General features: G+C 44.8%; 2 protein-coding genes across 6 annotated transcripts in view; both read left to right on the top strand.

The window, feature by feature from the left end:
• ORC1 (origin recognition complex subunit 1) overlaps nucleotides 1-1,476 on the top strand; it is a 32,116-nt gene extending 30,640 nt beyond the window's left edge. For all 4 annotated transcript variants that reach the window (XM_045028647.1, XM_045028650.1, XM_045028648.1 and 1 more), the window contains 2 exons: nucleotides 583-670; nucleotides 1,124-1,476. In XM_045028647.1, the coding sequence (XP_044884582.1) occupies nucleotides 583-670; nucleotides 1,124-1,318 (283 nt within the window). In that variant the 3' untranslated portion in view covers nucleotides 1,319-1,476. The remainder of the gene's footprint in view (nucleotides 1-582; nucleotides 671-1,123) is intronic.
• A 3,592-nt stretch (nucleotides 1,477-5,068) lies between these two features.
• The window catches only part of CC2D1B (coiled-coil and C2 domain containing 1B), a 62,946-nt gene continuing 52,847 nt past the window's right edge, over nucleotides 5,069-15,167 (top strand). The window contains exons 1-3 of one of the 2 annotated variants that reach the window (XM_045026628.1): nucleotides 5,069-5,161; nucleotides 6,206-6,300; nucleotides 13,206-13,347. In XM_045026628.1, the coding sequence (XP_044882563.1) occupies nucleotides 6,235-6,300; nucleotides 13,206-13,347 (208 nt within the window). In that variant the 5' untranslated portion in view covers nucleotides 5,069-5,161; nucleotides 6,206-6,234. Of the gene's footprint in view, nucleotides 5,162-5,235; nucleotides 5,364-6,205; nucleotides 6,301-13,205; nucleotides 13,348-15,167 lie in introns of those variants that run through there. The other variant, XM_045026629.1, reaches the window with a different exon arrangement.

Here is a 15,167-nt window from a genome sequence, read left to right as displayed (position 1 = left end):
CTGTGTTTTAAATATTTATTTTAGATCAAAACTAGAATGTGAAATTCTTAATTCACAAATGTAAATCATTCATAACACACTGAGTATTGCACATGCTCCAGTATTTCATTTGATATTGAAATCCCAAACTTTTAACTCTCAAAGAAGATGCAGACTTTTTCACCAGTAGGACAAATACAAATATCATTAGGTGCTGGAATTTTTTAATTCCACAGATCTGCCATATTAAAGTAGTTGCACTCAGCCTATCTAGGTACCTATACATGGTCCCATCACCATAGTATGTGAGTGCCTGTAAACAGTGGCATGATGATTAAACCGCATGAAATGTTTCTAAATAACTTGTAAAGCCTTGTGTTACAATATATGGGGCGAAATGTGACATGAGAAGAGTATCAGTTGGCAGGGTGATGAACTAAATAATCTTACAATTTTTCCCTTTTCTGCCTCAGAAAGTATACAATGCTTTTCAGCAAGGCCTTATCAGATATTTCCTACCCCTCAAACCACCTCCTACGAGTCAGTGAAGTCCTAGATTTGGTCGACCAAGATTGGTAGTAAGATTTTCCTATTCTCTTTCAGGAGTGCTTCATTGCATGAGCAAATGTTCCTGAAAGCAATTATAGCAGAGTTTCGCAGGTCAGGGCTCGAGGAAGCAACAGTTCAACAGGTACATTCACTATTTTTTTTTATAACTTGGACAGTAGCTTTTGTCTTAATTGTTTGACTATTTTCAAAGTGTAAATTTATTGAAACAAATCATAGGCGCAAAGATAATATATGTAATTGATATAACCCAGTTCACAAAAGCTAAGGAAGATGAGAATGGAAAGGTCTTGTTAGAACAAAAGAACATAGATTCTGGCATCCTAATTTATTTTATGTATTTGTATGGTTGGGTAATAGAGGAAACTTAGCTGAGTTACAATTTCTTACTTCATTGACATAGTCCTAATGTTCCGTGTTCAACAGCATGTGTGTCATCTTTGCTCCAAACAGATTCAATTGTTTGTTTCTCCCCTTCCATAGAGGTTGAGAGTAGAAAGCCCATCTTATCCACCTCTTCTGTTTCCTGTTCCAATCTAATATACTGACTAAATTGAATTGTATCTTGTTCCTCTAGATCTATCATCAGCATGTAGCACTGTGTAGGATTGAAGGTCTGCAAATTCCTACAGTATCAGAAATTATGGCAGTTTGCTCAAGACTTGGTGCCTGCCGTTTCTTGCTGGTAGAATCCAATAATAAATATCTTCACGTGCGGGTGCGCCTGAATATCAGCCAAGATGATGTCACGTATGCACTCAAGCAGGAATGAGGCAACAGAGGTTTTGTGTATATATGTAGGTGTAAATATTTTAAATATTGTTAAACTTTTTTAAAAAGACTGGTTTTAAAAAGTTGTGTGGATAAAAATTGAACATACCAGAAACTGTTCTGTTTTTTCTAAACCCTTTGCTTAAATTTTTAATCTATTAAAGCACTTTTTTATATAATAAAGAATTCCTTACTACATGTTTTATACCTTTGCATTTAAATCACTTGTTTTGAATGTTTTCTGGTGCTGCAGTAATTGGTGTGTTCAGTAGGTGGCATACTCTCCTCTGAGTCAGTACTTGAAAGAGTGCCATAAAACAGAGTGGAAAGTGCCCTCTTCAAATAAGCTGTGAAAAGATGTGAAAACTGAGATTTTGACCACTTGTGGTCGCTAAAGATGCTAAAGCACTTTTTGCAAGAGTAGGGGTATCTTTACTAAACTGCAGTTTAGGTAATTTTCCCTCTGAAATTTCAACTGGATACATGAGATCTGATTAACACTTTTCAAACATGTTTTAAAATTAAATTTCTCATCTGTTGCTTATGTGTAAGGCTGCATGTCTCTCGTGGAAGTCATGGATTCCGTGACGTTCTGTGACTTCTGTCGTGGCCGGTGTGGCTGGCTCCGGGGCTGCCCGAGCAGCTTGGGCAGCCCCTGGGCCAGCCATACCAGATGCTGCTGGGGCAGTCTCAGGCCACTGCGCCCACCTCTCCCCACCCCAGCAGCAGCAGTAGTAGTTTGGGTGTGGGAGGGGGCTCAGGCAGGGAGTTGGGGTGTGGGGAGGTGCTTACCTCAGGGGGGCTCCCTGGAAGTGGCTGGCATGTCCCTGCAGGTCCTAGGTGGAGGGGCCAGGGGGCTCTGCGCTGCCCCTGTCTGCAGACATGTTTGAAAAGTGTTAATCAGATCTCATGTATCCAGTTGAAATTTCAGAGGGAAAATTACCTAAGCTGCAGTTCCTGGCCAATGGGAGCTGCAGAGCCAGCGCTTATGGAGAGGGCAGTGTGCAAAGCCCTCCTGCCCTTCCCTCCCCCTAGGAGCTGCGGGGACATTCCGGTTGCTTCCAGGGAGCTACGCAGAGCCAGGTAGGGAGCCTGCCAGGAGTCCCAGGCCCCCCCAGTAGCCATGCGCCCCCCAGGCTGCCATCCCCCCAGAGTACCCGCAGCGCCCCAGTGCTTTCCCTCCAGAGCACCTGCAGCCCCCGGCCCAAGTTTTAGTTAGGGGTATATATTACAAATCATTGTCAGGTCACGGACCGTGAATTTTTACGGCCCATGACCTGTCCATGGCTTACTAAAAATATCTATGACTAAAACGTAGCCTTACGTGCAGTGAAAGTATACACTGCTGTAGGCAAGGCCAGAAGGGGTGGGGGAAGCATGAGTGTTTGCTACTGGAAATAAAAATGCCAGTGGAAATTTGTATTTTCATAGAAGAATGAGCTTTACATTTCACTTTCAATTTAAGCATGTTTATCTGTTACAAAGAAGACTTTCAGATGAATTGCCTGAAGACAGCTGATGGAGATTTGGTTAAACTGTGTTTTCAGTATGAAATTGTACTTGAGGGAAAAAATTACCAAAATTACTGAAGATATCTTGATTAGCTATTTTTAAATGACATTTTAATCACTTTAAAATCACTTATTAGTGTGAAATGTGCTGCAAAAATAGTTCAAGCTTGTAATAAGTGACTTCAGTATAGAAAATGTGGGAATGGCTTACTGTGCTGATAGAGGGTTTACCTCACAATGAGTTTTTATGGAATAGACACTCTAGCTGAGAGCTAGGACCTCTTCAGTTTCTGCAGTAACTCATAACCCAAAATACTGTGGCAGACTGGATCTAAATTCCATAGCAAGACCCCAGTTTCTGGGGCAGACTGGAACTTCAAAGCAGCCTCAGGGAAAATGTAAATATGGATTTCATGATTTAAAGAATAAAACAGTACAGTATTTTGTTTTTATTCTGTGTCTAAATTTTCAAATTTGCCACTGATTGCAGTGTTTAACACAACTGCATTGTGGACTGTTGAAGTAAATCTGAAGGTTTTGGTAATTAGGTAGGCATATTTAGAACTTTTGGCACATGAAGGTGAGGGGTAGCAGTTTAGGATGGGATAAACCACCATAGTTGCATATTTCTGCTAAAATTATCAGCAGTGAAATACTTAAAGCCAATTTTATTAACTATGTCAGGGTTCCTTCCCCACTCTGAACTCTAGGGTACAGCTATGGGGACTTGCATGAAAGCCCCCTAAGCTTATTTTTACCAGCTTAAGTTAAAACCTGGTATGCTGTCACCACCAAGTGATTTAACAAGAAACAGGGAAAGGACCACGTGGAGTTCCTCTTCCCCCAAAATATCCCCCCAAGCCCTTTCGCCCCCTTTCCTGGGGAGACTTGAGAATAATATCTAACCAATTGGTTACAAAGTGATCAAAGACCCCTGGGTCTTTGGACAATGGAAAAATCAGTCAGGTTCTTAAAAGAAGGATTTTATTAAAAATGTAAAAATCATCTCTGTAAAAATCAGGATGGAAAATAACTTTACTGGGTAATCAGATTCAAAGAGCCTAGAGGAACCCCCTCTAGCCTTAGTTTCAAAGTTACAACAAAACAGGGATACCTCTCTCTAGCAAAGGTAAAATTCACAAGTTGAGAAAACAAAGATAAACTAATACATCTTGCCTGGCTGTTACTTACAAGTTTGAAATATGAGAGACTTGTTCAGAAAGATTTGGAGAGCATGGATTGATGTCTGCTCCCTCTTAGTCCCAAGAGCCAACACCACCAAAACAAAGAGAACAAACCAAAAGCCTCCCTCCCCCAAGATTTGAAAGTATCTTGTCCCCTTATTGGTCCTTTGGGTCAGGTGTGTGTCAGGTTACCTAAGCTTCTTAACCCTTTCCAGCTAAAAGGATTTTGGTGCCTCTGGCCAGGAGGGATGTTACCCTTCCCCTTATAGTTATGACAAAGTAACTATGTTTTCAGAATTAAGTCCATTGAGATGAATGAAGAATATGATAGTTCTCACCTCAGAACTATTTTTTTTCCAGATTCTAGAAAATTCAGTGTCTGTTTGGCCTTCCAACTGTGAACCATCTTCACGATCAAATGCTAGAAACAGCTTTAATTAAAAAAAAAGTGGCAAATTTCATAGCATACACAGAACCACTGTCTGTGGATCATTGACCATCTGCTTTGCCCTTTAAAAAGGGTGGTGCTGTCTCTGGTTCAGTGAGCTTTAGGCCAATGTTAAGCTTGGGTGTCTATCAGGCACCAAATCCATATGCTGTTGCTTAAGAAAACTAGTGTAGTTGCTAGCTGTCTGGCTGCGACTTTAACTGCAGGGTACTGTCATCTGCTCCAAAAGGTGTCACTGGGACTTGCTGGCAAAGACTGGAAAATAATTCTAAGGGCAACTAACTGCCTCAGGCTAAGATGTGACTCCCATGGGCATCCCAGTGATTGTCTAGGCCCTATTCTTTGCTCCATGCTTCCCTCTGCACTGAACCAGTATGACTGGCCTGGGGTTGGTTCTACCTATCCACTTACCTTGGTCCCTGGGTACTGGATCCACTCCTCCAAACTTCACTCCCTAACCTATGGCAAGACCCTATGGCCCCTTGAAAACTTCACCCCATCTGACCCATCCTTATGGCCCCACCCCTCTGCTCCTCCCCTTTCTTATAACCCCGCCTCTCTAAGATTCCTGGCCCCGCCCCCTCTCGCTTTGCGCCTGCGTGCGCGTTGAGCTTGGAGCCGCCTCCTGCTGTGGAGTGGCGGCGAGCGTGCGCGCGCCTCTCCAGGGTCTCCTGCGCGCTGGGCCGGGCGTGCCGGGCAGGGTAGGCCAGTCCAGTCACGCCGTGTGCGGGGGCGGAGGCCGGGTGTCGCCTCTGTCCCTTCCCCGGAGCCTGCACAGGCCCCGCTGCCCCGCGTCGCGGCGGGGGGGGGGGAGGGAGTCGGTTATTTACATGGCGGTGCCCGCTGCTTGTCTCCACCCGCCTTGTCCTGACAGGGCGCTCCAGCCGCTGTGCCGGGCTCCAGGTCTGGGACGGGGGAAGGAACCCGCGCGGGAGACCGGCTCCTGGGAACGGCTTCCGGGGAGGGGACCTGGAGCGACAGGCTCCTGTGCCCGGAGTGAGGGGGGGAGGAGAACCCGGAGTGAGGGGGGACAGGCTCCTGAACCCGGAGTGAGGGGGGGAGAACCCGGAGTGAGGGGGGACAGGCTCCTGAACCCGGCTCGGGAGTGAGGAGAACCCGAGTGAGGGGGGACAGGCTCCTGAACCCGGCTCGGGAGGGAGGGGAGAACCCGGAGTGAGGGGGGGACAGGCTCCTGAACCCGGCTCGGGAGGGAGGGGAGAACCCGAGTGAGGGGGGACAGGCTCCTGAACCCGGCTCGGGAGGGAGGGGAGAACCCGAGTGAGGGGGGACAGGCTCCTGAACCCGGCTCGGGAGGGAGGGGGAGAACCCGAGTGAGGGGGGACAGGCTCCTGTGCCCAGCTCCAGGGTGCCTGGGGGGTGTTGCAGGGAGGTGTCTCCGGTCTGCAGGGTGGGTGTAATATCCCTGGTGTGGGGATTACAGGGCGGTGCTGGTCTGGGTGGGTGGGTATAGTAACCATGGGTTGGTGGTTACAGGCTGGTGTCCCTGCTCTGTGGGGTGGATATAGTAATCCAGGGAGGGGAGTTATGGGGTTGGGTATGGTGACCCTGGGGGGTGGTTACAGGGTGGAGCCTTTGGTGTGGAGCTGTAATGTGTGGGGCTGCTGGCTGCTATGCCCACCTTTCAGGCTGGATTAGGTTGGTTTATAGGCTTCTGTCATGTGTCACAGTTGGATGTCAGTGTCTTAACCTATGTATGTGTGGGATTCTTTTTGTGTCCGTTAAAGGTAGAGTTGTTTGAGATTCATGAGCCAACATGCTTGGGAGAAGACCCAGGAAAAGTCCCCAGGCAAAGGGCCAGGGAGCTGCTGCTGCAAAGCAGGTATAGAAACCTCCTCTCTCACACTATAGTCTGGTTAAAAGCTTGCACACTTGGGGTCCTGCTTTGTGATTCTTTCTTGGGCTAACATGATTCCAGAGTTGCAGGGTATCCTACTTTGTGGAATAGTTATAATTTTAGGAATGCAGGGCTTCGTTGAACTGTGCAAACTTAGGAGATAGTGTTACAGTGTCAGAAGTACAAGAAGAAGCCAAAGTGCGGAGTCAGGTGAGTATCTGATCTAAGAATGGATGCATCCAGAAATGAGGAGTGAGACACAGGCAGGGAATGAAATTAAGAAGGCTTTGAAAATGAAAAGAAGCTTGAGTTGTATTCAGGAGAGGGGGAAGCAAATGTGGAGAGGAAATAGGGAAATGGAGTATCAAGACAAGATTGGGAGACCTTGGCTTTGGTTTGGATACACTTGAAAGGTAGACTGGACTGGAGGCTAAAATAGGGGGGTTACTGGAATAGGGGCTAATGTGTTTGTAGTAGAGAGAGACTGATACAGCTGTTCGATTCTCAGTCCATTCCTAAATGAATTCGAATTAGTTGGAATCAGAGCTCTAAGTGCATAGGAGCTGAGCTTAGGTGCTTTTTCCCACCACGTTAGCAATAATTACGTCTTTTCTCGCTATGTGTATGTCAGTGTATTCATAATGCTACCATTACTGTAGCACTAGAGTTTAAATGTCTAAATTAAAATATATGCATTTTATTTATTTCATTTGGACAAAGAAAAAATACAAAGATCAAAAGAAGCAAAGAAATTTAAAAGAAATAAAATGTAAAGGGATAACCAGTAAATCAAAGGCCCCAATCTAGCCCCATAGCATCAAAAATAGGAAAAGCATATTTAAACCATCCAGTTCATATCCTGGCAAATGTAAGATTGTTTCTTACAATATATTCTCCAGTGTCTTTTCCAGTTATAAATGAGCGTGTTCTGTAGAGCTCATTTGTGCTTTACAGTATTTCTTCCTGGTTCAGGCCTGTCTTTGTCTCTCCTCTTTTCCTTCCTATTTAAAGCACTTGTTTGATATTCATTGACTCCAAAAGAAGTCTGGTTTACTGCACGCAACAAGGAAGTTGGAGCCAGAACTCCCAGGGTATGTGTACGCAGCAATTAAACACCTGTGACTGGCTTGTGTCAGCTGACGGGCAGGGGAGATGTAAAATTGTGGTGTAGACATTTGGGCTCAAGGAACCTCCCCCCCTTGCAGGGTCCTAGAGCTCAGGCTCCAGCCCAAGCCTGAATGTGTACACCACAGTTTTACAGCCCTGAGCCCCAGTCAGCTGACCTGGGCTAGCAGTGGGTGTTTAATTGCTGTGTAGATATACCCCTAGATTCTGTTGCTGGCTTCACAACTAACTTGCTATGGGACAGTGGGCAAATCACATACACTTTGGCCTCAGTTTACCCATTTGTAAAAGTACGTAATATTATATAGAGCTTTGCATCTTCAAAGCACTGTGTAAACATTTGCTAATCTCCTCCTGCTTCCTTGAGCAATGGGAAGCAGAATTATCCCCATTTTACAGATAGTGGGAATTGTGTGGGGAAAAGGGGAGAAACTGAAGCATTGAGAGGTAAAATTACTTTTCCAGCATCATGCAGTGAATTAATGGCAGAGACAGGATTAGTAAATAAGGGCTTTCAATCTTGTGCTGCGTCCTCTAGGGCAGTGGTTCTCAAACTGTCTTTTTTGCAGACCACTTGAAAATTGCTGAGGGTCTCATAGGACCACTTAATGATCCTTCCAAATGTTGTTTGTACCGTTAGCTAACTATTGTAAAGCGCTTTGGATAAAAGCACTATATTAAAAAAAACAACTTAATAATCATTAACTTTTGTTGTTCTACCAAAAAAAAGCACACAACTCATATTTTAACATCCGTAGTCTTACCTTTCTAATGTGATAGAAGTGTCCTCTCTCCCCCACCGCAGCAGCCCCTGAGCTGGGGCTGGAAAGGAGTGGGTTCTCTACCTCTCTTCCCTGCTGTGGCAGCTCCCGAGCTGGGGCTGGGGAAGACGGGGTCTCCCCCACCATGGCAGCCCCCAAGGTGGATAAAAATAAATGATTAAAAAAAACCAAAAACAGATTTTTTGATAAAATACTTTTTGAGGGGGAAAAAACCTATCTAAACCTATCTAATTAAGATACATTATAGCTCAAAGACACCTCATCATGGAATAGGGATTATAAATTCTAATTCTGTAGGATGCGACAGTATATTCATGTAATGTTTAAGAAGTTTTGTAAATAAGTTCCAATAGTTAATGGATTAGGGACCCAATCTTACGGGGTTCCACAGGCTTCCATATAGATTATATAGCTTAATTTTTCTATCTACCCAATGGGACTCTGCTCAGTCTAGAAGATACCATCAGAGACGCTTAGTTTTTCAGTTCTCAAACTGGATTTGTGTCACCAGAGGTAACATGCTTGTTAACAGCAAAAATGTTTTTAAATAAATTAATTAATATATAGAGGTGAGAAATAACAAACCTCACTCTATTGTCCCTCTGCAAATTTGTGTACACAGAGTCAATCCCTTACCTCGCTCTAAAAGTTCTAAGTTTCAAAAAGTTCAATGAATAGAAGATTGTTGTGGGGGGAATAGATCTGGACAAGGAGAAGAAGTCTGGAGATAAATGTTTGAGAAGCGAGAGACATATGCTTGTTTTGTTAAAATATTATATGTTTGCTATTGAAGAAAAAAATCCAGAAAACTAAAACAACAAAGTTAAGTAAAATAAAACAATTTAAATGTCTGTCTGGTGGTGCTCTCCTCCTAATACAGCATGGCAAGAAAATCCTCCAAATATTAATGATTAACTTGTTGAATTGGAGATAGTTCACCTCCCAATGGCTTCATAAATATCTGCTTCAATTACCTTTGATAAATGAAATAATCAAATAATCATTCATTTTCTGATATAGCTGTAAAACTAATCTGAAAAGATTTCAAAATAAATCACTGTTTAAAAGTGTATAGTGTGTACCTTCTAAAAACAAAACCTACATCTATCTCTGAGTTGTGAAGAATATGTATTAAGGTTATACCAACTAACAAGAATGCACTTTTATGTAGAAAACCATGATTAAATCGAGTCTTTCTGACTAGTGATTTAAATCAAATCCACCCTGGCAGTCCCCGAGCTGGGGCTGGGAAAGCGGGGGGGGGGTCTCTCCCTGGCAGCCACAGCCTGGAGCTGGGGAAAGTCGCTTCTTTCTCTGGCCACTGCAGCCATGCACGTCCCAAATTCCCCCCATCCCCTCTTCTCATCCCACTGCCCCCTCCCACCTACCCCTATTCCCCCAAAGGCCACCACCTCACCTTACATGTGCATCTTCTCCAGGGTCCAGGCACCTAATGAGTGGAGCCACACCTGCGTGGCTCCACTCATTAGGTGGGTGGCCTTTCATTCTCTTGTGTGCAGCTGCCGTGGCACACACCTTAGGATATGTCTATACTACCCACCGGATTGGTGGGCAGCGATTGATCCAGTGGGGGTCGATTTATCGTGTCTAGTCTAAACTTGATAAATCAGTCCCCAAGCGCTCTCCCGACAACTCCTGTACTCCGCCGCTGTGAGAGGCGCAGGCGGAGTCTATGGGGGAGAAGTAGCAGTCGACTTGCCGCAGAGGAGACACTTCGGTGAGTAGGTCTAAGTACGTCGACTTCAACTACGTTATTCATGTAGCTGAAGTTGTGTAACTTAGGTAGATTCCCCCCCCCCAGTGTAGACCAGGTCTTAGAGGGAACTATTCACAGACCACCTGAATGAAGCCAGTGGTCTGCAGATCACAGTTTGAGAACCTCTGCTCTAGGGATTTGTCTGCACTACACAATAATGCCCGTTCTGAATGCTCTGGTTAGCAGTTTGAACTCCACTGCACCCAAGTACACAGGCATCCTCTCCTTCCCCTTTGAAGGCCCAGGAATTTTTGAAATTCCACTTTCTGTTTGCTCTGCGTAGAGAGCTCACATGGCATCCTCCCAGCTGACCATGGCAGCTCCATGCAGCAAACGCTCTCCCACTTGGAGCACACCTGAGTTGTTGGATCTGCTGGCACTATAGGGAGAGGAGGCTGTGCAGTTCCAGCTCTGCTCCAGCTGTAGGAACTTCGATACCTACAATCAGATTTCTCATGGCTTGCTGGATAAGTGCTATGAACAGGACACACACAGTGCCATGAAAAGATAAAGGAGCTGAGGCAGGCTTACCAGAAGGCAAGGGAGGCCAACCATTCTTCTGGTGTCATGACAGAGACCTGCAACTTCTATAAGGAGCTGGACACCGTCATTGGTGGCGACCCCACCTCCACTGCCAAGAGCCCCATGGATACACCTTGCTGCTGTCCAGGGTTCCTGTGCAAGGCTTCATGAGCCATGGGAATAAGGAGTAATCTGTGTCTCCCAGCATCAGTATGGGCATTTGAATATCTCCCACTGGAATCTTCTGGTCTGGAAAGAAAGTCTCTGCTTGCAGCTTTCTGTACAGGCCAGTGTTGCTGAAAATACATGCATTGTGCATCTTCCCGGACCACCCTGCGTTGATGTCAGTGAAATGCCCACAGAGATCCACAAGCACCTTCAGTACCATAGAGAAGTACTCCTTTCTGTTGATGTACTCCGTCACAAGGTGTTCCGTTGCCAAAATTGGAATATGCGTTCCATCTATTGCCCCTCCACAGTTAGGGAATCCCATTGCTGCAAAGCCATCTAGTATTTCGCGCAGATTGCCAAGAGTCACAGTCCTTTGTAGCAGAAGGCGATTAATAGCCTAGTACACTTACGTTAACACAGCCCCAACAGTGGACTTCCCGACTCCGTACTGATTCGCAACTGACCGGTAGGAGTCTGGAGTCGCCAGCTTCCACACAGTGATTGCCACACTCTTCTCCACGAAGAGGGCAGCTCTCATTTTGATGTCCTTGCGCTGCAGTGCTGGGCTGAGCTCCTCACACAGTTCCAGGAAGGTGGCTTCTGCCTCTGAAAGTTCTGCAGTCACTGCCTGTCATCCCAGACCTGCATAATGATGTGATCCCACCACTTAGTGCTTGTTTCCTGCACCCAAAAGTGATGGTCCACCGTGTTCTGGTGTGCCGTGAATGCTAAAAGTAATCTGGTGGTGTTTCTTTCCATTGTACACAGCAGGTCAGACAACTCTGATTCCTGTTCAGATTGGGTGTTCATGATATTCTGCATGACCAGCTGCAATGTGTTCATAACAGTGACCACAACTGTAGAGAGCAGTGCAGGACCCATCCTTTCAAACAGATGGCATGTGCACAGCAAACAGGGGCTGTTGAAAACTGCTGCAGAATGTAGTCTGAAGCCCATGGAATGCTGGGACGGAAAAAACTACATCATGGGACATTGAGCCCACAGCCATGATGCACTGCAATCCACTCCACCTTCCCACAACTCCTGGCTGCGGAAGGTGGTGAGTAGCACAGTGGGATAGCTACCCACAATGCATTGCTCTCACTGTCGCTGCTAGAGCACCAACTGTGGGCGCGCTCTACCGACAGAAGAAACATTGTGTGAACATGTACAAGTGATTGTCGTCTTAACTTGCGTCGACCTTGGTTTAACGCTACTCAGATTGCTGGAGTTACTATGTCGGCATAACAGGGCAGTTATATTAGTGGGAGACAAATTTAAGTGTAGGCACGTGCTAGGAGGTCAACACAAGACTGCTTATGTCAACCTAACTTTTATATACCAGGCCTGTGATCGTCTTCTTGGTTCAATAAAAGATATTACCTCTTTCACCTTGTCAAAGTAATACATTTTTCTGTATTTATAAATGTCATAGAAACAAATGATATGCTTCATTGTTTATACATCACATATACTGATACATCCTTCAAGAAGGCTGCATTTTGGATTGTGCAGCATTATTTTTGTTTACAGTAGAATTTCTTTATGTAGTTTCGGGTAAAAGCTAAGCAACAGTAATCCTTTTTTCATCCTTATCATTTTGGGCTGTGATTCGTCAACTCTAATACATTTTGCAGGACAATACTCTGATGGGAAACATTCAGGGAAGTGATTTTGGTATTTCAGTGGATGACACTTCGGAGTCAGTACTAAACCAGTGTTGCAGTGTCCCTATCTTTTAGATGAAACAAAACAGAAGTCCTCACCCTTGTTTGTTAAAGTCCTTTGGCACTTTTTGCAACAGAGTGGAGTTTACCCTAGTGTTTTGGTCAAATGCTAATTTATACAATTAATATTTTTCCTGCTCAATTCACCCTGTAGTTTCCATTGCCTATGGTAGTATTTGCTTCCTGTTCTAAACAGCTGTGTATTGGTGCAGTACAGTGTTAAACTGTTGCTGGTTCTGCACCAGAGGTGGCTGCACATCAGTGGGTGAAATTATTCCTTTGTGTATATCGTTTACAAAGCGATGGACCTTTTGAGCTGAAATGTGTGGATATGTATGAAAGTTCAAGATGAAATCTTCCCTATGTCCAAGTTTAGAATACCTGGGTAATATGAGGAATAGTAATCAAATATATTTGATATCTTCAGATATAATAGGAACCTTCCTGATTAAATTTTCTGCTTAGGAAGTCTTAACAGAATTATTTTATCTTGTTATTTCAAATACCAGCTAGACCTATTCATAAGGATTCAGGTTGATTAAGTGCAGGCCTGAGAGGGGTTTATTCTCTGCTGCCCAAAAGAGGTGTATCTGGTTTCAGTTATGTGTATATCTTGTTTGTGTTATATAGCTAGTCAAAATTACAGGGGATTGTGGTTAAAAACTCCCAGCCAGAACCCACATTATCTTTGAATTCAGAATGCGCTGAGATGTTTAAATAACCCAGGTGATGTGATGGTTTGAGTGATGTCTCTGTTCTTACTAGAATATTTTCCCTTGGTTCCAGCTGGGGCTCTTTGTAGATTTCAATCCTGAAGCAATGTTGCTGGATATAGAGGATGGTGGTGGTGACGAGGATCTAGAAGCGGAGCTTGCTGCTATCACAGGAGAGAAGATGACAGAAGGGAAGTCAAAACCCAAAAGGAAAAGTAAGTCATTGCTCCTGGTTCTTGCTGACTGAAGAGCTGTGTTATTTATGTAAATAGAAGGGACATAATTTTACAAATCACACTTCCTTCTAGATTCCCCCCTTCCCCCCTCCGTAGAGTTGTTACAAGTAACACCTAAGATTATGATGGAACTCAGAGATTAGAGAAATATTTTTCCTGTATTGTGTCTGCTTTACAGTGAAAGATTTAAGATGTAGTCAGGGGCGTGCATGAGGGGGGGCAAGCAGGGGCATCGCGTTCCCCTCCCCCCCCAAAATCTACATGTGTTCATGCAGCCCAGAGAGGGAGGGAGCAGCAGGTTGTTTGGCTACCGGCTGAGCTCTTCCTCTCCCTATCCCTACAGCTACAGCCTGCTGCTTCTCCTTCGCTGCTTTTGGAGTCCCATGTGTTGCCTCTGCCTCCAGCCCCTGACTCACCTCAGAGGGCATCTGTAAAGCAGGCAGCAGAACTGGGATTCCAGCAGCAAGGAAAGAGATGCATCAGGCTGCAGCTGTAGGGGTTGGGGGAGGACCCTGCAGCCTGCTGCTTCCTCCCTGCCCAGGCTGCAGGGACACAGAGAGCACTGCTGCAGGGGGAGCTGCTACCTCCTCACTGCTGGGTGTCCCTGCAAGAGGCGGCCCAAGAAACGGGGTGTGTTTGGGAGGGGGGGGTGTCAATTGAACCTTTCATTTGTGTGTGTTTAACGTGCCCCTCCAAAAGTATTCAAATTTAAAATCCTGGGCATGCCCCTGAGATGTTCAAAGAGCAAGTTAAGAGGTGGCTTGAACATGGTATTTAAATACCTTCTGTGACATTCCCCAGGGTACAGTCTGGACTGTTGAACAGCTGTGTCCCCTTAGTTCTCTAGCCTGGGGTGCCTTTTACCCTGCTTTACAGTCAGAAGATCCACTCCTGGCCTGCTCACACAGCCTTTAGTATGCAAAATCACGCCCAGCTGAATACATGAATGCTTTCCCAGCCATCCATGAATTACATACAGGGGGACACCTCACAGTCTTAGCCCCAGCTTTGTTCCCCAGAAATATGTGTCTTACACTGTCCAGAAGAATACTGAGCAGTGCAAGCTCACAGTAAGTACGTCATTCCAACACTGGGTAATGATTATGCTGCAACCTTGTCATCCTAAATAGGGATTCCCAACACTTCAGTGCAAACACGCTGGTTTAGATAAAACAGTAAAACAAGTTTATTAACTAGAAAAAGATAGATTTGAAGTGATTACAAGTGGTATGACATAAAAGCAGAATTGGTTATAAAAGAAATACAAAAATAAAACTGCAAGCTAATACATAAATGAACTTAAAAGCAAAATGTCTCTCACCATAAGCTGCAACAATACACAGGTTGGATTTTCTTTCCGCTAGGGACCCTTCCCCCAGTTCAGTGTTCTTCAGGTATTTGTTGATGCCATGGGCAGAGAGATGAGAGGAAGAGAGGGGTGATGTGGAGATCACTGTCTCCTTATTTTTATATCCTCCTCCTCTCTTTGAGAATTACCCCATGCCGATGTGTTGACAAACAGTCCCCTATATACCTGAGATTCCAACTGTCTCTGGGATTAAATGTAAATTTCTTGTCTATACCGTCTCCCCTGCTGGTGGATGGCCAGTTAAACAGGTAATGGCACTTTAGCACCTTGCTGGCATGCTGGTGTGTCTTTGTCTCTGATAATTGGTTTGTGGGCGTTACCCAGAACTACAACATATTTCAGTAACAATCATATAGCAAAATCTCATAATTTTACATGGTGTTGTTACAACACATATCAACAGGAAAATAATATTCAGAAGATTGAGTTT

Source organism: Mauremys mutica, chromosome 8, assembly GCF_020497125.1.
Source record: "Mauremys mutica isolate MM-2020 ecotype Southern chromosome 8, ASM2049712v1, whole genome shotgun sequence".
In the NCBI taxonomy this organism is placed as follows: Eukaryota; Metazoa; Chordata; order Testudines; family Geoemydidae; genus Mauremys; species Mauremys mutica.
This window is presented reverse-complemented; position numbering and strand designations above follow the sequence as displayed.